Source organism: Puma concolor, chromosome B4 (assembly GCF_028749965.1).
Source record: "Puma concolor isolate L17-30 chromosome B4, mPumCon1.1.hap2, whole genome shotgun sequence".
NCBI classification, from domain to species: domain Eukaryota; kingdom Metazoa; phylum Chordata; class Mammalia; order Carnivora; family Felidae; genus Puma; species Puma concolor.
The window spans coordinates 60,422,867-60,446,485 of NC_141673.1; the positions used below are offsets into that span (position 1 = coordinate 60,422,867).

General features: G+C 39.1%; 1 protein-coding gene across 1 annotated transcript; it reads right to left on the reverse strand.

Annotated features, from left to right (window-relative positions):
- Positions 1-1,883: 1,883 nt before the first annotated feature.
- Positions 1,884-12,864, reverse strand: LOC112863745 (olfactory receptor 6C4-like). Its single transcript, XM_086715109.1, has 2 exons — positions 11,926-12,864; positions 1,884-2,039 (listed from the first exon to the last, which is right to left on the reverse strand). Exons 1-2 carry the CDS (start codon positions 12,841-12,843, stop codon positions 1,884-1,886), a joined length of 1,074 nt encoding a protein of 357 aa, XP_086571235.1. The 5' UTR covers positions 12,844-12,864.
- Between the last annotated feature and the right edge of the window lie 10,755 nt (positions 12,865-23,619).

A 23,619-nucleotide genomic window follows, 5' to 3' on the forward strand; every position in this document is an offset into this window, starting at 1 on the left:
AGACTTCAAGTACTATGTTAAATAGTAATGGTGAGAGTGGGCATCCTCGTCTTGTTCCTGATGGTAGGGGAAATGCTCTCAGTTTTCCCCCATTGAGGATGATATTAGCTGTGGGTCTGTATGTTAGCTGTATATGGCCTTTATGATGTTGAGGTATGTTCCATCTATCCCTAGTTTATTTAGGGTTTTTAAAAATTTTTTAACATTTATTCATTTTTGAAATAGAGATAAATAGAATGTGAGCAGAGAATGGTCAGAGAGAGGGAGACACAGAATCTGAAGCAGGCTCCAGGCTCTGAGCTGTCAACACAGAACCTGATGCAGGGCTCGAAGTCATGAATTGTGAGATCATGACCTGAGTTGATGTCAGATGCCCAACCAACAGAGCCACCCAGGTGCCCCTGCCACCTATGTCTTTATCAAGAATGGATGCTATTTTTGTAAAATGCTTTTTCTGCATCTGTTTACAGGATCATATGGTTCTTATCCTTTCTTTTATTAATATGGTGTATCATGTTAATTGATTTGTGAATATTGAACCAGCCCTGCAACCCAGGAATAAATCTCACTTGTTCATGGTGAATAATTCTTTTCATGTACTGTTGAATTCAATTTGCTAGTGTCTTGGTGATAATTGGCTTTGTTCATTTTTAAAAAATGTTTATTTTTGAGAAAGAGAGCATGAGCAGAGAAGGGGCAGAGAGAGAGAGAGAGGGGGACCCAGGATACAAATCAGGCTCCACACTGACAGTATCTCGAATGTGGGGCTCAAACTTATGAACCATGAGATCATGACCGAGCAGAAGTTGGAGGCTCAACTGACTAGCTTTGTTCATTAAAAAAAATGTATTTACTCTCTTTTGTTCCAGTTGGGTAAATGCTGCTGATCTGTCTCTAGTTCACTGATTGTATCTTCAGTCATGAGGTCATCCAGTGAGTATTCAAAATTTCTGTTATTGTGTTTAAAGTTTTATAATTTCTGTTTGGTTCCTTTCAATAACTTTAATTTCTTTTTGAGAGTTTCTGTGTTTTCATTTATTTAAGAGAAACCACAATTAAGAGAAGCATTTTTATAATGGGTGCTTTAAAATCCATATGAGATAATTCTGAAATTTGATTCATCCCAGTGTTGGCATCTATTAATTGTCTTTTTCATTCAAATTGTGGTATTTCTGGTTCTTTGTGTGATGAGCAATTTTGGATTGTATTTTTGATATTTTATTATAATATTCTGAACCCTATATACTATTTTATTTATTTATTTTTTCAGCAGTTGGTCTCTTTGATGAGGTGAAGCACAAGGGCATGTGATTGCGTATGTTCAGCCTCTTGCTGAGCCCTGCCAACACCATCCTGAAAAAAGTGAACACTCTACTCATGCTGCCTCATTGCAGATGGGTAGGGTGGAGTGGAAGTTCAGCTTCCTTCTCAGCCTTGATGACACCTTCACACTGAAAGTAGGGTGCTGATTCACACTGTCTTTTTGCCTTTAAAAGTGGAACTGTACAGTTAACCCCATCACTAGACCCTGCTATCATCAGGGAGAGGCAAACAGAGATCTGACTCATACCACTTTGTTGCTGCAGAGTCGGGCTTCCTAGTTCCATGCTAATCTTTGCTGGCCGGGGAAGTGGGTGAGTGGGGAGGCCAACTAGCCCATCTCACACCACTTCATTCCATATCATTGATGGTAGATAGAGGTGGAGGGTCAGCTCTCCACTGGGCCCTGCTCACACAGGGAAGAAGAAGAAGAGCTCACACTACCTCTGCCTCACACAACATCATTCTGACTTGTTAATGCCAGATGGGAGTGGAGGCTTAGCTCCCCACTGGCTTCACACTGTAGAGGGCCAGAGTGTTGACTAGTCCTATTTAGTACTGCCTCATTCAGTCTTGTTGCTCTCAGGTGGGTGTGGAGTTTCAGTTCCCCTTGGACCCCAATGACAGAAAGGGTGGAAGAAAGTAGAATGTAGCTTCAAATGACACCACCTCCAGGTGGGAGTGGAGGCTGGCTCAACACTGGACCTGCTGATACTACTCTGCAGAGGGAGTTGAAGCATTCCCTATTTCCACTGGATGAGAATGAAAGATCAGCTTCCCATTCAGCCCACTGACAGCATCCTGCCTGGGAAAGCAGAGTGAGATGCTTTCATTGTGTAGGGGATGGACGATCTACTCCACTTTTTGCCCTGCTGATACTATCTGATGGAGGAATTAGAGAACCACCTGCTACAGCCAGTTATGAGATGGAAGATAGCTATCTTCTGAGACCAGCCAACATTGCTAGGTGTGGGAAATCATTGCAATACCACTTATGCAGGGTGGGAAGGCGGAATCGAAAATCAACTCCCTGTCTGGTTCTGCTGAAGCTGCAAAGGTTGGGGTGTGTATTTTTTCTGTTGGTGTTTCACTGGAGTAGGGAAGCTATTCCCCAGAGGTTCTCCATTGTTAGCTCATCTTTCTCCTGGTCCTTTGGTTAGGAGAAATAGCCTTTTTGGGGAGTTTTTATATTTTTGTGCCTGTTGATGGTTCTGGATTGAAAGCTTCTTAAGTTCTCTATCTGGGATATATGAGAGTTGATAGAAAACCCAGGAGTCTCACTGGCATGTTGTTCCTCAGTTCTTGAGGTCCCTAGGTAGTCTTCCTTCTTTCACAGCCTTCTTATGCTTGCTTGTTTTCTCTCCAGGTTTTTTAGTTGTAATATCTGTGAGGAATGCTTCTACTTCATCTTTGCTGGAACCAGAAATAATAATCTTTAGTTTTTTAGGATACCTTAATTGAATATAGATTCTAAGGTGGCAGTTTATTATGTATGTATGTATGTATGTATGTATGTATACTTATTTATTTATGTTGAGGTATGATTAACATACAAAAATGTTATATGTATGTAATGTATTCATCTTGATGAGTTTGAAGTATATACTATGAAAAGTCACCATGAACAGTGCAATAAGCCTAACTGTCACCTCTAAAAGTATCCTTCTCTCCCTGTTTTTATTTTTTTGCTTGTGATAAGAGTATTTAACATAAGAACTACTCTTTTAACAAATTTTTAAATATTGTTAACTATTGGTACTATACTGTATAGTAGATCTCTAGGACTAATTCATTTCCTACAACATGAAACCATTTACCCTTAAATTTTTTTTTAATGTTTATTTATTTTTGAGAGAGACAGAGACAGGATGCGAGTGGGTTAGGGGCAGAGAGAGAGGGAGACACAGAATCCAAAGCAGGCTCCATGCTCCGAGCTGTCAGCACAGAGCCTGACGTGGGGTTTGAACTCATGAGCTGTGAGATAATGACCTGAGCCGAAGTCGGACTCTCAACTGACTGAGCCACCCAGGTGCCCCCATTACTCTTTAATAAACACTCCCCCAAATCTCCCTCCTCCCAGTCTCTGGGTTTGTTTTCCTTTTTCAAGGTTGCTTTGGCTCTTTGGGGTCTTTTGTGGTTCCATTCAAATTTTAGGAATGATTGTTCTCGCTCTGAGAAAAATGTTGTTGGTATTTTGATAGGGATTGCATTAAATGGGTAGATTGCTTTGGGTAGTTTAGACATTTTTTTTTTTTTGAGAGAGAAAGGGGGTGCAAGTGAGTGAGGGGCAGAGAGAGAGAGAGAGAGAGAGAGAGAGAGAGAGAACAGAGAGAGAGACAAGTGGGGCTCACCCAAAGCAGGGCTCATGTTTTTTGCCCAAAGCAGGACTCAAGCTAACCCAAAGTGGGGCTCAAACTCATGTGTCATGATGATTGATTTGTGAGTATTGAACCACACTTGCAACCCAGGAATAAATCTCCCTTGATTGTGGTGAATGATTTTTTGTAATGTATTGTTGGATTTGGTGTGCTAGAATTTTGCAAATAGATTCGTCAGAGATTTTGGCCTGTAATTCCCTTTTCCCGTAGTGTTTTTATCTGTTTTTGGAATTAGGGTAATGCTGGCTTCATAGAATGATTTGGAATTTTTCCTTCCTCTTGTATTTTTTGGAATAGTTTGAGAAGAATTAGGTATTAATTTTTCTTTAAACATTTGGTACATTTTTGGTGCATTTGCCTTTGAAGCCATTTGGTGCTGGACTTCTGTTTGTTTGGAGTTTTTTGATTACTGATTCAATTTTGTTGCTGGTTATTGGTCTGTTCAGGTTTTCTATTTCTTTTTGTTTCACTTTTGGTAGTATATATGTTTCTAGGAACTTGTCCATTTCTTCTAGGTTGTCCAACTTGTTGGCATGTAGTTTTTTTACAATATTCTCTCTTTTAAAGTTTTTTTTATTGTTTATTATTTTTGAGAGAGAGAGAGAGAGAGAGAGAGAGAGAGAGAGAGAGAGAATGTCTGAAAGCAAGCAGGGAAGGGGCAGAGAGAGAGGGAGACACAGAATCGGAAGCAGGCTCCAGGCTCTAAGCTCTCAGGACAGAACCCGATGTGGGGCTCGAACTCACAGACTGCGAGATCATGACCTGAGCTGTAGTCGGCCACCCAACCAACTGAGCCACCCAGGCGCCCCTACAATATTCTCTTATAATTGTATTTCTGTAGTGTTGGTTATGATTTCTCCTCTCTTATTTATGATTTATATATTTGGGTCCTTCCTCTTTTCTTTTTGATGAGTCACGCTAGAAGTTATCAATTTTATTAATTTTTTCAAAGAACTAGTTCCCTTTTTGATTTGTTCTATTATATTTTTTAGTTTCTATATCATTTATTTCTGCTCTAATCTTTATTATTTCCTTGCTTCTTCTGTCTTTAGGCTTCATTTGTTTTTCTTTTCTAGCTCCTTTAGGAGTAAGGTTAGGTGTTTATTTGATACTTTTCTTGCTTCCTGAGTTAGACCTGTATTAGTATATACTTCCCTCTTAGGACCACTTTTGCCGCATCCCAAAGGTTTTGGACTGTTTTGTTTTCATTTTCATTTGTTTCCATGTATTCTTGTCATTTATTTTTTTATTTCCTTGTTGATTCATTCATTGTTTAGTAGCATGTTGTTTAACTTCCATGTATTTGTGGTCTTTCCAGATTTTTTCTTGTGGTTGACTTCTAGTGTCATAGTGTTGTGGTCAAAAAAGGTGCATGGTATGACTTCATTCTTTTTGTATTTGTTGAGCCTAATATGTGACCTAATATGTGATCTTATGGAGAATGTTCCATGTGTATTCTGAAAAATGTGTGCTCTGTGGAAGCATCCCATGCTCATGGATTGGAAGAGCAAACATTGTTAAAATGTCTATACTGCCCAAAGCAATCTACACATTTAATGCAATATCTGTCAAAATACCAACAGCATTTTCTCAGAACTAGAAGAAACAACCCCAAAATTTGTATGGAGCCACAAAAGACTCTGAATGGCCAGAGAAACTTTGAAAAAGAAAATAAAACTGGAGGCATCACGATTTTGAATTTCAAGCTATCTTATAAATCATCAAGATGGTATGGTACTGGCACAAAAACAGACACATAGATATATGGAACAGAATAGAAATCCAAAAATTGACTCACAACTCTATGGCCAACTAATCTTTGACAAAACAGGAAAGAATATCCAATGGAAAAAAGACAGTCTCTTCAGCAAATGGTGTTGGGGAAACTGGACAGCAGCATGCAGAAGGATGAAACTGGACCACTTTCTTACACCATACACCACTTTCTTATGCCATACACAAAAATAAAATTAAAATGGATGAAAGACCATAACACAAAGGATCTTTAGACATTAGCCAGACATATATCTGGTGGCTACATGAAGGCATGAAGGGAGTGCATGTGGTTTCAAGGAATGTCAGGGAGTTACAGCAAGTGTTGTGTATAAGCTGTTTTTTGGGGGATCATGGAGCTCTGTATTTCATAATGTTACTGCATTCAATAGCCTTGAGATCAGAACATTGCTGACATTTTATCTATTACCCCATTCACCCTCTAGGACTTACAATACACTGTCTAGAAATAACTCCACGGCATTTTCTGTCAACTTTTTTTTAAAAAAAAGCTTTTATTTTAATTCCAGTTAGTTAATATAAAGTGTTATATTAGTTTCAGGTGGTGTAGAATACAGTAATTCAACACCTCCATACATCACTCTGTGCTCATCACAAGTGCATTTCTTTTCTTTTTTTAAAATTTTTTTAACGTTTTATTTATTTTTGAGACAGGGAGAGACAGAGCATGAACAGGGGAGGGTCAGAGAGAGGGAGACACAGAATCTGAAACAGACTCCAGGCTCTGAGCTGTCAGCACAGAGCCCAACACGGGGCTCGAACTCACGGACCGCGAGATCATGACCTGAACTGAAGTCAGCCGATTAACCGACTGAGCCACCCAGGCGCCCTGTCACAAGTGCATTTCTTAATCCCCATCACCTATTTAACCCATCCCTCCACCCACCTCCTCTGGTAGCCATTGGTCTGTTCTCTATGGTTAAGAGTCTGTGTCTTGATTTTTCTCTTTCTTTCTTCCTTCCTTCCTTCCTTCCTTCCTTCCTTCCTTCCTTCCTTCCTTCCCCCTTTGCTTGTTTGTTTTGTTTCTTAAATTCCACATATGGGTGAAATCATTGGTATTTGTCTTTCTCTGACTGACTTATGTTGCTTAGCTCCAGCTATGTCATTGCAAATGACAAGATTTCATTCTTTTTAATGGCTGAATAAATGTTCTCTTGTGTGTGTGTGTGTGTGTGTGTGTGTGTGTGTGTGTGTGTGTGTATCACACATCTTCTTTATCCATTCATCAATTGATGGATACTTGGGCTGTTTCCATATCTTGGCTATTGTAAATAATGGTGCTATAAACATAGGGGTGCATGTATTCCTTTTTTTAAAGTTCATTTATTTATTTTTGAGAGAGAGAGAGAGGAAGAAAGAGAGGACACAAGCAGGGAAGGGACAGAGAGAGAGGAAGAGAGAGTAAATGCTGTTATCTCAGCACAGAGCCCAATGGGGGGCTTGAACCCATGAACTGCAAGATCATGACCTGAGCCAAAACCAAGAGTCAGACATTTAACTGACTGAGCCCCCCAGACATCCCTATATTTATTCCTTTTATTCAGTGTTCTTGTATTCTTTGGGTAAATACCCAGGAGTGCAATTGTTGGATCATAAGGTAGTTCTATTTTTAACTTTTTGAGGAATCTCCATGCTGTTTTCCACAGCAGCCACACCACTGTGGAATTTCCACTAATGGTGCATGAGTGTTCCCTTTTCTCCATATCCTTGCCAAGACTTGTTGTTTCTTGTGTTTTTGATTTTAGCCATTCTGACAAGTGAAAGATGATATCTCATTGTAGTTTTGATGTGCCTTTTTTTTTTTCTTTGAAGATTCCTTATTTTGCCTTAATTTTTGAAAGATATTTTCACTGGGCATAGAATTCTAGGTCAATAGAATTCTTCCCAGTATTTTAAAGCTGCCATACCATTGTCTTCTGGGTGGAATAATTTCTTTTGAGAAATCTACTGAAATTCTCATGCTTGTTTTTTTTAATGAGTAGTTTGTTTTTTCTTGGAATGATTTCATCAAATATTCTTATTTTGGTTTTTGTAAGTTTTATATGATATATCTAAGTGTGTGTGTGTGTGTGAGAGAGAGAGAGGGGGCGGGGAGAGAGATGTTTGTGTGTATCATTCATCCTGATATTCTGCAATGGGTTCTCTGGTTTTCTTGGGTCTGTGTTTTATTTTGTTTCATTACGATTGGAAAATTACCTGACATCACTTCAGATATTTCTTTCTGCCCAATTTTCTCTTTTCTTTTGGGAGTTCTATTGCACATATTTTTGAGTGTTTTATATTGTCCCATTGCTCTGAAATGGTCTACTTTTTTTCCCATACTTTTTTCTCTTTGTACTTAATTTGGATAATTTCTGTTGACTTGTATTCACTTTCACCGATTCTTTCCTAAACTGTGTCCAGTAGGCTTATGAACCCATTACAGAGTTTTTTATTTTTGTTCACGTATATGTTAGTGCTAGCGTTCCATTATGCTAAACAAACACACACACACACACACACACACACACACACACACACACAGACAAACTTTCTCTCTTTCTGTTAAAGTTTCCCAACTGTTCATGCGTGTTGTCCACTTTGCTCATTAAATCTTTTAACAGAGCAATCGTAATTATTTTATAGTCCTTGACTAATAATTCTAACATACGTGTCATCTCAGAGTTAGGTTCAAAATTGTGTTTTGATAATGAGTTCCTTCTTCTTGATTTTTTTGTGTGCATTATAATTTAAAAAATGTTTACTTATTTATTTTTGGGGGGGTAGGGACAGAGAGAGAGGGAGGCAGAATCCCAAGCAGGTACTGTTCTGTCAGTGCAGAGTACGTCATGGGGCTCGAATGAACCACAAAATCATGATCTGAGCCAAAATCAAGAGTTGGACGCATAACTGACTGAGCCATTCAGGTGCCCTTGTATTGTAATCTTTGATTGCATGTTGGACATTACATGTAGACAAATAGTAGAGACTGAGATAAATAGTATTTATATAGAGAAGTGGAGAAATGGGTGTGTATTTTATTCTGTAAAGATAATGATAGGTTTATTCATCCTAGTCAGGAGTTGAACTGAATTTAGTTTTTGTTGTTGCTATCAATAATTTCAGTGCACCATAATCTTCAAAATCCTTCCATTATGGGCTTGTAATATCTTGTGTATAGTGTGGTGGCTCAGTTGCTAAATTCACTGATGTTGATCTGGAAAAATGTCTCAGAGAAGGGGAATGCAGTGGCAGATGTGATGATGTAGGCATTTGAAAAATACAGGGAAATAAATGCCTACAAAGATGGTAGAGTTGATTGGTTACTGCCAAGTTATATTGATGCCTTGATGAGGGATAATGAGAGTTAAGGGATGTTAACAAGCAGTTAGTGGCTATGAATGAGAGCCAGAGGGTCTACTTATGTTGTACATTACAAAGAGGCCCTTATCTCCTGTAGTTGAAGGGCAGACATAGTTGAGTGACATGTTGATCTACTTGTTAGAAGTATAGAACTCCAGAGACATTTCAATGCTCATCCAAGGCAGATCAGTTATGAAACTCAAGACCCTAATGGGGAAAACATGGGTACTGGAAACATGGAAAAGGCACATATGGATGAATGCTTGTGAGGATTTTGACTTTGTTGCTTGCTATTAACAATTTGGATTTGTAGAGGTGGCCCACTCTTCCCTACCAAGAGTTAGCTGAAAGATGCTTCTGAGGCCTCTCTCTTATAAGGCACCAGATGCTTCTTCCTCAGTTCTCCTCCTGGATGCCAGGCTGGTAACTAGTATTATCCATCTGAGGACATACTGGGCTTGGCGAAGGAGGGAAGAACATATACACTAGAAAAATTGAAAGAGTTGGCTAGCTTGTACTGGCAGAAGTCAGAAAAGTGTCTTTGGGATTCGATTTTGGTCAGGGTCCCAGAATATAATACTGGCTGAGGAAGAATTTATTGACATCCTCAAGATGTGGGATTTCGCATCTTAGCAACAACCCCATTTCACTGCTGGGGTGGCTTTTAGAACCTGAAAAAGTGATTTCCAACAACACTGAGTGATGTGGAAATACCTGACTTTCCCTGAAGGATGGTAATGGAAGGAATAAAAAGGCTGAAGGAGGTAAGCATAATGGAATGATGTAAGAGCATTAGATTCACTAGATTTGTTCTACAGGAGGGTCAATAGGATACATTCACTGAGGACATAAGGAATATGCTGCTGAGAGGGACATCAGTATCACTAAAAGTTCAATAATGACACTCATTCACTAGGGATGATAGTAGGACAGATGGTCACAGAGTTGGGCTTGTTAATTTTCATGGTGATAATGGGCCCTTAGGAGTAGAGGCCATGTGGCTCTACTTGACTGCCAGAAGCATTTACCAGAAGGATTGGCAGAGTAAGAGGGGCAGCCAAGGGACTTGAACTGCAGGAAGTTGTGGAGATAGTTAATAGACCATAGTATCCTAAAGCCTCCCTAAGTAGCATCTGTAACTCTTCCAACTTCCTCAGTCTCATCTACAAATGTACAGTAAAACCTTGGATTGAGAGGAACTTGTTCTGTGAGTGTTACACAAGATGGACAAACATTTCTAATAAATTTTAACTTGATAAATGAGCAATGTCTTGCAATATGAGTAGTATGTGATGCAGAATGTCACATGATCACAACTAAGCCAATGGTTCTTCTCTCTCTCCACTGCGGGATGGTGGGTGATCATCTCCCATGCTTGGATGCTCAGTCTCAGGCCACAGTGTTGGGCAGAAATCAGTGATTTTATGGAACTTTGGAAGGTTCCCACAACTGGCATCTGACTTTTGCTTCCAACTGTTGCGTCGTGAGCAACAGCAAGAGGTTATGGAGGAGATCTTGTCTGCAGAGGAGGAGAAAAAGTTGGGGGAATCCCTCACTTCAAATGAGATTAGAAAGATGTGTAAAATGTGGGAAACAGTGAAAAATTTTGTAGAAAAGCACCACCCGAATAAGACCGTAGCAGTGTGAGTGATGAATCTGTTTAACGACAATGCAATATCACTTTTCAACGAAATCTTCAAAAGGAGGCAAAGCAAGTGTCATTGGATAGCTTCTAAAGCTGCATGAAAAGTAAAAGATTCCATTGAGCCAATAGGTACCAGTGATTCTGTTAGTGATAGTGAAAGTTGTCCTACACAATAGCCCTCCTTTCTCTTGTCTCCCTCATACCAGCCATGAGGGTTTTCAAAGGCAAATTCAGGTTAATTTGTTTATTTTTCTTTATATTTTGTATTTTCTTGATTATTTTGTATTGTATTACATTACAGTATTGTAATCGTTTTTATGAATATTTTTGGGTTATAGAATGAATCATCTGAGTTTCCCTTATTTCTTATGGGGAAATTCACCTCGATATACAAGTACTTTGGATTGCAAGCATGTTTCTAGAATGAATTATGCTCAAAAACCAAGGATTTACTGTGTTCTTTAAAAGTCAGGCATACTTTGCCACACTCCAGCTTCTATAGATTTTAATCATTGTCAACATGGCCTGAGATAATCTCTTCGTCTGATTTTTCCTTTAAATGGAATCCAAATCTTTCTGATTTCAGCTCTCAAATGAGTCAGAAATGTCCTTATGAATGATCATGAAATTCCATGCTGTCCTTTACAGTAGGAAGTATTTTCTATAGGAGATGCCAGAAAGAGGCAACCTTTAAGAGCTGCCAGAGGGAGAAACTTCAGAAAGCAAATAGTTGAAAACCTGAGAAAGATGATCTGAAGTATAATTGTGTGTGTGTGTGTGACATCATGAATAATATTTTCTGGGAAGTATGGAGGAATTTCTGAAAAAATGGGCTTACAACTTTTTGATAGTGATTGTAAGACTAATAGCTTTTCATGGGAAAACAGACTTAAACATTCAGCTGATCACCCGATTTATGATAAGCAAAATAATTTTTAATCAGATTGTCCTTTTTTATATGTAGTCCAAAAATATTATTTTCCTAATTTCCCCTCTTATTTCCCCCTAATATTTCCCCTTAATTTCCCCCTTATATGTACCAGAAAAAGGATCTTTGAATATCTTTCTCTTGCTTGCAAATTTAAAACAAAATTTTGATGCATGCTCACAATCGATTCATATGAGAAATTACTTTAAAAGAGATATCAGGGGCGCCTGGGTGGCTCAGTCAGTTAAGCATCTGACTTTGGTTCAGGTCATGATCTCACAGTTCATGAGTTCGAGCCATGCATCGGGCTCTCTGCTGTCAGCACCGAGCCTGCCTTGGATCCTCTGTCCCCCTCTTTCTTTGCCCCCCCCCCCCATTTGCACTCTTTCTCTCTCAAAAATAAATAAAAACATTAAAAAAGAGATATCAGAAGCTCAAGTTATCAGTTGGAGTACCTTCAAGAATTCCATTCAAAATTTCTATTGATTTTGAGGCCATTAAAATGAATAAAGATGCACTATTTTTCTGGTCACATCCTTGAAGGCTTGTTTTACTTGTTTGTTCCTTAAGGTGTAAATGAATGGGTTCAATAAAGGAGCAACTGAAGTATTGAGAACAGCTATCCCCTTATTGAAGGCAACTCCTTCTTTAGCTGAGGGTTTTATGTACATGAAGATGCAGCTGCCATAAGAGAGGGAGATGACAATCATGTGGGAAAAACACGTGGAAAAAGCCTTTTTCCTTTGCTGAGCTGAGGGGATCTTGAGAATGGTCCAGATGATGTTTGTGTAGGAGAGAATCACCAGCACCAGAGTGACCACCAAGGTCACAACTGCTAAGATAAAGTCAACCAGCTCCAGGAATCTTGTGTCTGAGCAAGATATTTCTAGGAGGGGTCCATAGTCACAGTAATAATGATTGAGCATGTTGGAGGCACAGAAATCCAGCTGACTGGTCAGGATGATTGGGGATATGATGATTAGGAATCCAGCCAACCAAGAGCAGAGGACCAGCTGGATGCAGACTGTGCTGCTCATAATGGTCATGTAATGCAGGGGTTTGCATATGGCCACATAGCGGTCAAAGGACATGGCAGCCAGAAGGTAAAACTCTGTGGCTCCGAAGAAGATGGCAAAGAAGTACTGAGTGAAGCAGCCAGCAAAGCTGATGCTCTTGTTTCCAGTTGTGATGCTGAACAGCAGCCTGGGAGTAAAAGTGGTTGTAAAGGAAATTTCTAAGAAGGAGAAATTCCGGAGGAAGAAATACATGGGAGTCTGGAGGTGGGAATCCAGTAGAGTAAGGGTGATGATTGTCAGGTTTCCAATGATGCTGAATATGTAGGTGAGGAAGAGAAATATAAAGATTACAAGTTGGATCTCCGGGATGTCTGATAGTCCCAGCAGAATGAATTCTGTCAGAAAGGTTTGGTTTTTCATTGCTAACCTTTGCTTCCTGTGAAGCTGAGGAGATAAATGAGTGATGAGAAAGACAAGAAATCTCAGAAATATTGAGTGAGAATGTGGATTTACTATGGAATTTGTTCATGGGAAATTCTTTTGTCCACCTGACCCAAAGAGAATGTTTGTTTCAATCTAGCCCTTCACAAAATTTGCTAAAGTTCCCATATAGGAGGCTTTATTTCTAAATTTTTTTTTTCAACGTTTATTTATTTTTGGGACAGAGAGAGACAGAGCATGAATGGGGGAGGGGCAGAGAGAGAGGGAGACACAGAATCGGAAACAGGCTCCAGGCTCTGAGCCATCAGCCCAGAGCCTGACGCGGGGCTCGAACTCCCGGACCGCGAGATCGTGACCTGGCTGAAGTCGGACGCTTAACCGACTGCGCCACCCAGGCGCCCCTAGGAGGCTTTATTTCTAAGACCCTTTCCTTAGAACAACACATGGCCACTTGGTCTTCTTAATGCATGCTCTGCATTTTAATTTTTATTCTCTTAATCTTACTTTTCCTTTCATATCTATGCAACTCCTTTCTTATTATAGAACAGCCTTAATGCTTTAGCTGTTTGCTTCATTTGCTGTCCTCTCCCACATATTTGGCACCTGTCCTATCCTTTTGCTATCCTTTTGCTCTGCCTGATAACAATCCCCAACCCTCCAATGCAGGAGTGAATAGCTCTTTTTACATGTCCTGGCTTTTGTGCCTGGCAGCAGGGCTTGAGAAAGCTTTGGAATTTTGAGTTCTTTTCTGTATGAATCCCTTTCTCCTAGTTTTAACTGACAGGAGAGAGATAACAGCTAATAATTCCAATAAAACTTGCTTGAACTCCTTTAAATATTCAGGGAGGAATGTTTATCTGCATCTGGATCCCTTCTTATGCTCTTTCACTCTCTAAGACATAGATGCAACTCTGGTATAGAAAACTAGGGAAGAGTCAGCCTGGTTCCTTACAGATTAATGAGGATTCCTCCGAGGAAATAACTTGCTAGATGCAAGGATCCTTTTGGGCATTTCCCTTTTGTTGTGATCTTCCAGATTCCCAGAAACTAAGGAATATCAAGGTGTCTTCTGAACTGGGTGCTTATCTGGAACAGATTCACAGTGGAGCCTATCCATGAACTTGGACCATTGTTATCATTGGACTATAAGGTCCAGAAAATGTCATGTTCTGACTGGGAGGCTCAGGCTTTTGTTCACCAGCCTTTGGTCTTTGAAGAATTTCTCCATATTGTCATTAAAAAACTTACATTCATATTTCACATAAATGCCAGCACAAGTGTACATATTTAATTGTTCAAAGATGTTCATTTTATCACTGTAGTAGTGAAAAGCTATAAATAATAAAAATGCCACCAACGGGTGAATGGCTAAGTAAATTATGATCATTCCTATTTGGAATAAAATGGGAAATTTGTTTTGTACTGGCTTGGATATGATTACAATATATTCCTAGTGAAATAAACAGGTTGGTATTCATTACATATAGTGTGATTTTTATCAGTGTAGGGAACTGGAAATTTATATGTATATTTCTAAGTGCACGGAAATAATCTGGAAGAATACCAAATGGTCAATGATAGTTATTTCTGGAATGCTACTGCACAAAGGGTGGAAGATTTTCCCTTTTACATTATACCCATTTTGGTCATTAACATTTTTTAAAAAACAAGATTTTTTAAAAAGTAGGCTCCATGCCACCCAGGCACCCCTAAAAAACAAGATTTTTAATGTTAGAAAACAAAAGTAGAAATCATAATCAGATTTTCTAATCCATCACCACAGCCGGTAACATTGATGACTGTGGATGTACTCACTTTTTTTTTTTTTTTAAATTTTTTTTTTCAACGTTTATTTATTTTTGGGATAGAGAGAGACAGAGCATGAACGGGGGAGGGGCAGAGAGAGAGGGAGACACAGAATCGGAAACAGGCTCCAGGCTCTGAGCCATCAGCCCAGAGCCTGACGCGGGGCTCGAACTCACGGACCGCGAGATCGTGACCTGGCTGAAGTCGGACGCTTAACCGACTGCGCCACCCAGGCGCCCCAATGTACTCACTTTTGATACTCAGGAAAGATGATGAGGGATTTTACCTCTCGATGCTATGAATCAAAATTGAGATGTCAGATGTGGATGAAAAAGTAGAATAAAACGTAACATACTTTCTTTTCTAATGCTGATCCATGCTGTGTTTTCTTGCAAAGTATACAAGCTTCTTGAGCACTGGTTTGAAAAGAAATAGTTTCTAGCTCTCACTTGCTACTGCTCTTTCTACAGTTGATTCAAATTAGAATTGGATCCATAATTCTTGAAAATGCTGCCTTATACAAGCTAATGGAAATCTTTATTCTTCAAAGTCTCATTTTCTCCATTTTGTCTAAAGACTTGTGGATTTCTTTGTGATTTTATACCAGTTTGAGTGATACACACTTTATCTACTTTACTCAGCAGAGACATTAAGGGATAAATTATGCCCTGGGGACCCAGGTCTAGAAAATTTTAGTTAGTCCTTAGAAGAAATAATGTTGGGGATTAACATTTGACAGGTAACTGGGGATGATATTCCCAACAGACTCATGAGGAAGTTGCCACAAGAGTGTCATTTACAGGATAAAAGCCTTGTGGGAACTGAAACGATAATGATGATAACAATAGTTTAAAAAAATGCAACAATGTCAGTTTTTTGAGTGGTTTACTTGAGCTGGGCAGGTTTGTAGCAACTTCTATTCCTCTTATTTTATGCTTACAACAACATTTGAGGCAGTAGCTATTATTAAGCTCTCAGGTCACCTACTTTAGTAGGTATGTGATCTTCAGCAAGTTACCTAGCCTGTGTCTCAGTTGCTTCATCTCTAAAATGGTGGTAAGAATAGTATCTATATCATAAATGTGTCATATGAACTAATAAATGTGTAAATGTATGTAGAGTGCTTAGAAAAGTGCTTGGAATATGATAAATATAAGACGAGTTACTATTATTGCTATTACTGTTTTGTCCATTTTGTAGATGAGGGAATTAAATATCCAGAAGTTATGTAACTTTCCCAAAGTCACATAGCAGGTACCTTGAATTATTGGGATTTGAGAACAGGTATGTCTAATTCTGCAGCATGCTCCATTTCTCTTCAGGAGCATGAGGCATGTAGAAGTAGCGTTTGCTTCCTATTGTCAGTGGCATTAATATATTGCCATAGGGAAAGCTCAGGATTTATTTCAGAACAACCTCTTTCTTTCTTGTGTTGGACTATTGTTCTTGATTTCTGTTTTCTGACAGAAGGCAGGATACTCTACATCCCTCTACCTTTTCTCCATGGGATTGAACTTCTTTCCTTCATGGCCCCTCACCATTTCCTTTTGGATTCTGCATTGCTAAGCTCCTTCTGTCCATATATAGTCAGTCCATCAATTATTTACATGGCAATGTCAATAGCAGACTGATCTCCAAGGACCATGTAGTCTGTGAGAGGCCCATGGTATTGTGTTAAGTAGGACTTTGGCTAAGAGACCAGTGGTACTGAAGTTTCTTTTTGCATTTGGGGAGAAGAAAGTTTCTGTTTTCAGGGTTCGTCTGGGGTAAATCTGTGATTTTATGAAGTTTTCCTTTAGTTCTTTATGGTGAACAATTTTTTTAAAATATAGTTTTTAGTCTTAGGTAGAGAGACCTAAGGATAGCTGTTGCAAATACCAAGTTGAGACTGATAATGTGTAATTGACCAAGAGTCTTACGTCACTCAGACTCTTGGTAGGGAAGATAAAACAAGCCTATGGGCATGGCTGAAGGACAAAGATGTATCAACCAAGACAGGTGATATATTGGAAATGGATGATGAAGAGGAGGAAAGGATGAGAAGGTAAAGAAAACAAAGATGGTGTAAATTTGTGAAAGAAGAGATAAATTCAGTCCAGTCAGAAGCCTACAAAGAGAGATTATTTTATATTCATTATGTGGGATCAATTCCTCCCATCTCACCCTCCCCTAAGAGAATCTTTCTTGAGCTTATCCTAGAAAGTGCCGCTGTTTGACCAGCAATAATTGGAGCTTTGTTGACATGAGGCTTGAGCTGCCACAATTAGAAGCTCTGTCCTGGGCATTTATACATGGGCTACAGTGTCTGAGTTTGCTGAGGGCAATTGAACTGGAAGAAGAGTTAGACTTCATGGGCAGGTATAAAAGGCCATGTGAGAGTGGACAAATGATCAGGAAGCTAGTTTATGGTGCAAGAAGTGGGTACAGAGCAATAATGAAATAGAGATAGAAATAAAGATGGTAGAGATGGAGATAGAGATGGAGGGGGGCAGGAGAGAGGGAGAGAAGGCAACTGATGGCATCCTAGAATTTGTTATGTTTGGCTGTACCTGGTGAATTTGGCCTCTTTGAGATGCCACTGCAACCATTTCTTATGCTTCTTTGAGAGAGTTTCTTCTGTTTATATCCTAATGAACTTAACTACCAAAAAGTTTGAGAAATTCTGAATATGAGAGCCAGGGTAGCAAGAACACCTGGTGTGTATGCTGGGGATCTAAAAGGAAGTATTTGGTTGCCTTGAAAAATGATGAAATCGTGCCACTTGCAGCAACGTGGATGGAACTGGAAGTTATTATGCTGAGTGAAATAAGTCACTCAGAGAAAGACAGATATCATATGTTTTCACTCATATGTGGATCTTGATAAAGGTAACCAAAGACCATTAGGGAAGGGAAGGGGAAAAAATAGTTATAAACAGAGAGGGAGGGAGGCAAACCATAAGAGACTCTTAAATACAGAGAACAATCTGAAGAGTTGATGGCGTGGTGGGTGGAGCAGAGGGGAAAATGGGTGATAGGCATTGAGGAGGGCACTTGTTGGGATGAACACTGGGTGTTGTATGTAAGTGATGAACCATGGGAATCTACCCCAAAAACCAAGAGCACAATTTACACACTGTATGTTAGCCAATTTGACAATAAATTAAAAAATTAAAAAATAAAAACCATTTCAAATGGAAATACAAAAAAAAAAAAAGAAAATTGAAGGATTTCCTTCTATTTATGGCTGAATAATATTCCATTATATATATTTTATATATATACACACACATATATAGGTATATATATATATACCTATTTATCACATTTTCATTATCCATGCATTTGTTGACAGACACTCGGTTATTTCCATATCTTGCTTATTATGAGTAATGCCACAGGAGTGCACATATTTCTTCAAGATCCTGATTTCAATTATTTGGATATATACCTAGAAGTGGGATTATACCTAGAAGTGGGATTATGGGATCATATGGTAGTTCTATTTATTTTATTTTTATTTTATTTTATTTTTTTTAAAGTATGTAAATTTATTTTTATTTTTTATTTTTTATTTTTTAAAAATATATGAAATTTATTGTCAAATTGGTTTCCATACAACACCCAGTGCTCATCCCAAAAAGTGCCCTCCTCAATACCCATCACCCACCCTCCCCTCCCTCCCACCTGCCATCAACCCTCAGTTTGTTCTCAGTTTTTAAGAGACTCTTACGCTTTGGCTCTCTCGCACTCTAACCTCTTTTTTTTTTTCCTTCCCCTCCCCCATGGGTTTCTGTTAAGTTTCTCAGGATCCACATAAGAGTGAACACATATGGTATCTGTCTTTCTCTATATGGCTTATTTCACTTAGCATAACACTCTCCAGTTCCATCCACATTGCTACAAAGGGCCATATTTCATTCTTTCTCATTGCCACGTAGTACTCCATTGTGTATATAAACCACAATTTCTTTATCCATTCATCAGTTGATGGACATTTAGGCTCCTTCCATAATTTGGCTATTGTTGAGAGTGCTGCTATAAACATTGGGGTACAGTGCCCCTGTGCATCAGTACTCCTGTATCCCTTGGGTAAATTCCTAGCAGTGCTATTGTTGGGTCATAGGGTAGGTCTATTTTTAGTTTTTTGAGGAACCTTCACACTGTTTTCCAGAGCAGCTGCACCAGTTTGCATTCCCACCAACAGTGCAAGAGGGTTCCCGTTTCTCCACATCCTCGCCAGCATCTATAGTCTCCTGATTTGTTCATTTTAGCCACTCTGACTGGCGTGAGGTGATATCTGAGTGTGGTTTTGATTTGTATTTCCCTGATGAGGAGTGACGTTGAGCATCTTTTCATGTGCCTGCTGGCCATCCGGATGTCTTCTTTAGAGAAGTGTCTATTCATGTTTTCTGCCCATTTCTTCACTGGATTATTTGTTTTTCGGGTGTGGAGTTTGGTGAGCTCTTTATAGATTTTGGATACTAGCCCTTTGTCCGATATGTCATTTGCAAATATCTTTTCCCATTCCGTTGGTTGCCTTTTAGTTTTGTTGGTTGTTTCCTTTGCTGTGCAGAAGCTTTTTATGTTCATGAGGTCCCAATAGTTCGTTTTTGCTTTTAATTCCCTTGCCTTTGGGGATGTGTCAATTAAGAGATTGCTATGGCTGAGGTCAGAGAGGTCTTTTCCTGTTTTATCCTCTAGGGTTTTGATGGTTTCCTGTCTCACATTTGGGTCCTTTACCCATTTTGAGTTTATTTTTGTGAATGGTGTGAGAAAGTGGTCTAGTTTCAACCTTCTGCATGTTGCTGTCCAGTTCTCCCAGCACCATTTGTTAAAGAGACTGTCTTTTTTCCATTGGATATTCTTTCCTGCTTTGTCAAAGATTAGTTGGCCATACTTTTGTGCGTCTAGTTCTGGGGTTTCTATTCTATTCCATTGGTCTATGTGTCTGTTTTTGTGCCAATACCATGCTGTCTTGATGATTACAGCTTTGTAGTAGAGGCTAAAGTCTGGGATTGTGATGCCTCCTGCTTTGGTCTTCTTCAAAATTACTTTGGCTATTCGGGGCCTTTTGTGGTTCCATATGAATTTTAGGATTGCTTGTTCTAGCTTCCAGAAGAATGCTGGTGCAATTTTGATTGGGATTGCATTGAATGTGTAGATAGCTTTGGGTAGTATTGACATTTTGACAATATTTATTCTTCCAACCCAGGAGCACGGAATGTTTTGCCATTTCTTTATGTCTTCTTCAATTTCCTTCATAAGCTTTCTATAGTTTTCAGCATACAGATCTTTTACATCTTTGGTTAGGTTTATGCCTCGGTATTTTATGTTTCTTGGTGCAATTGTGAATGGGATCAGTTTCTTTATTTGTCTTTCTGTTGCTTCATTGTTAGTGTATACGAATGCAACTGATTTCTGTACATTGATTTTGTATTCTGCAACTTTGCTGAATTCATGTATCAGTTCTAGCAGACTTCTGGTGGAGTCTATCGGATTTTCCATGTACAATATCATGTCATCTGCAAAAAGTGAAAGCTTGACTTCATCTTTGCCAATTTTGATGCATTTGATTTCCTTTTGTTGTCTGATTGCTGATGCTAGCACTTCCAACACTATGTTAAACAACAGCGGTGAGAGTGGACATCCCTGTTGTGTTCCTGATCTCAGGGAAAAAGCTCTCAGTTTTTCCCCATTGAGGATGATGTTAGCTGTGGGCTTTTCATAAATGGCTTTTATGATGTTTAAGTATGTTCCTTCTATCTCGACTTTCTCAAGGGTTTTTATTAAGAAAGATGCTGAATTTTGTCAAATGTTTTTTCTGCATCGGTTGACAGGATCATATGGTTCTTATCATTTCTTTTATTAATGTGATGTATCACATTGATTTGCGAATGTTGAATGAGACCTGCATCCCAGGAATGAATCCCACTTGAAAATGGTGAATAATTCTTTTTATTCTGTTGAGCTCGATTTCCTAGTATCTTACTGAGAATTTTTACATCAATATTCATCAGGGATATTGGCCTGTAGTTCTCTTTTTTTATTGGGTTTCTGTCTGGTTTAGGAATCAAAGTAATACTGGCTTCGTAGAATGAGTCTGGAAGTTTTCCTTTCCTTTCTATTTTTTGGAACAGCTTGAGAAGGATAGGTATTATTTCTGCTTTAAAGGTCTGGTAGAACTCCCCTGGGAAGCCATCTGGTCCTGGACTCTTATTTGTTGGGAGATTTTTGATAACTGAATCAATTTCTTCGCTGGTTGTGGGTCTGTTCAAGCTTTCTATTTCCTCCTGATTGAGTTTTGGAAGTGTGTGTGTGTTTAGGTTTTTGTCCATTTCTTCCAGGTTGTCCAGTTTGTTGGCATACAATTTTTCATAGTATTCCCTGGTAATTGCTTATATTTCTGAGGGATTGGTTGTAATAATTCTAATTTCATTCATGATTTTATCTATTTGGGTCATCTCTATTTTCTTTTTGAGAAGCCTGGCTAGAGGTTTGTCAATTTTGTTTATTTTTTCAAAAAACCAACTCTTGGTTTCATTGATCTGCTCGATAGTTTTTTTAGGTTCTATATTGTTTATTTCTGCTCTAATCTTTATTATTTCTCTTCTTCTGCTGGGTTTAGGGTGTCTTTGCTGTTCTGCTTTTATTTCCTTTAGGTGTGCTGTTAGATTTTGTATTTGGGATTTTTCTTGTTTCTTGAGATAGGCCTGGATTGCAATGTATTTTCCTCTCAGGACTGCTTCGCTGCATCCCAAAGCATTTGGATTGTTGTATTTTCATTTTCGTTTGTTTCCATATATATATATATATATTTTTAATTTTTTTTTCAACGTTTATTTATTTTTGGGACAGAGAGAGACAGAGCATGAACGGGGGAGGGGCAGAGAGAGAGGGAGACACAGAATCGGAAACAGGCTCCAGGCTCTGAGCCATCAGCCCAGAGCCTGACGCGGGTCTCGAACTTGGGGACTGCGAGATCGTGACCTGGCTGAAGTCGGATGCTTAACCGACTGCGGCACCCAGGCGCCCCTCCATATATTTTTTAATTTCTTCTCTAATTGCCTGGTTGACCCATTCATTCTTTAGTAGGGTGTTCTTTAACCTCCATGCTTTTGGAGGTTTTCCAGACTTTTTCCTGTGGTTGATTTCAAGCTTCATACCATTGTGGTCTGAAAGTGTGCATGGTATGATATCAATTCTTTTATATGTATGAAGGGCTGTTTTGTGACCCAGTATGTGATCTATCTTGGAGAACGTTCCATGTGCAGTCGAGAAGAAAGTATATTCTGTTGCTTTGGGATGCAGAGTTCTAAATATATCTGTCAAGTCCATCTGATCCAATGTATCATTCAGTGCCTTGTTTCTTTATTGACCGTGTGTCTAGATGATCTATCCATTGTTGTAATTGGGGTGTTAAAGTCCCCTGCAATTACCACATTCTTATCAATAAGGTTGCTTATGTTTGTGAGTAATTGTTTTATATATTTGGGGGCTCCCATATTCGGTGCATAGACATTTATAATTGTTAGCTCTTCCTGATGGATAGACCCTGCGATTATTATATAAGGCCCTTCTTCATCTCTTGTTACAGCCTTTAATTTAAAGTCTAGTTTGCCTGATGTAAGTATGGCCACTCCATCTTTCTTTTGACTTCCAGTAGCATGATAGATAGTTCTCCATCCCCTCACTTTCAATCTGAAGGTGTCCTCAGGTCTAAAATGAGTCTCTTGTAGATAGCAAATAGATGGGTCTTGTTTTTTTATCCATTCTGATACCCTATGTCTTTTGGTTGGAGCATTTAGTCCATTTATATTCAGTGTTATTATAGAAAGATATGAGTTTCGAGTCATTGTGATGTCTGTTGGTTTCATGCTTGTAGCGATGTCTCTGGTACTTTGTCTCACAGGATCCCCCTTAGGATCTCTTGTAGAGCCGGTTTAGTGATGACAAATTCCTTCAGTTTTTGTTTGTTTGGGAAACCTTTATTTCTCCTTCTATTCTAAATGACAGATTTGCTGGATAAAGGCTTCTCGGCTGCATATTTTTTCTGTTCATCACATTGAAGATTTCCTGCCATTCCTTTCTGGCCTGCCAAGTTTCAGTAGAGAGATCCGTCACGAGTCTTATCGGTCTCCCTTTATATGTTAGAGCATGTTTATCCCTAGCTGCTTTCAGAATTTTCTCTTTATCCCTGTATTTGCCAGATTCACTATGATATGTTGTGCAGAAGATTGATTCAAGTTATGTCTGAAGGGAGTTCTCTGTGCCTCTTGGATTTCAATGCCTTTTTCCTTCCCCAGATCAGGGAAGTTCTCAGCTATTATTTCTTCAAGTACCCCTTCAGCACCTTTCCCTCTCTCTTCCTCCTCTGGAATACAAATTATGTGTAGATTATTTCTTTTTAGTGCATCACTTGGTTCTCTAATTTCCCCCCACATACTCCTGGATTTATTTATCTCTCTTTTTCTCAGCTTCCTCTTTTTCCATAATTTTATCTTCCAGTTCACCTATTCTCTCCTCTGCCTCTTCAATCCGAGCTGTGGTTGTCTCCATTTTATTTTGCAGCTCATTTATAGCATTTTTTAGCTCCTCCTGGCTGTTCCTTAGTCCCTTGATCTCTGTAGTAATAGATTCTTTGCTGTCCTGTATACTGTTTTCAAGCCCAGCAATTAATTTTATGACTATTATTGTAGATTCACTTTCTGTTATATTGTTTAAATCCTTTTTGATCAGTTCATTAGCTGTCGTTATTTCCTGGAGATTCTTTTGAGTGGAATTCTTCCATTTCATCATTTTGGATAGTCCCTGGTGGTGCGGAACTGCGGGGCACTTCCCCTGTGCTGTCTTGAATAACTTGTGTTGGTGGGTGGGGCCGCAGTCAGACCTGATGTCTGTCCCCAGCCCCCCGTTGGGGCCACAGTCAGACTGGTGTGCACCTTCTCTTCCTCTCTCCTAGGGGCGGGAT

Bases quoted from the DNA above. Each gene is read 5' to 3' on its own strand.
- LOC112863745 (XM_086715109.1), bottom strand. From the start codon at position 12,843: ATGAAAAACCAAACCTTTCTGACAGAATTCATTCTGCTGGGACTATCA. The intron at 2,040-11,925 runs GTGCATCTTTAT...CTCCCTCTGCAG, and splicing joins AGGATGTGACCAGAAAAATA to AGTAGTATCAGCAGGTCCAG.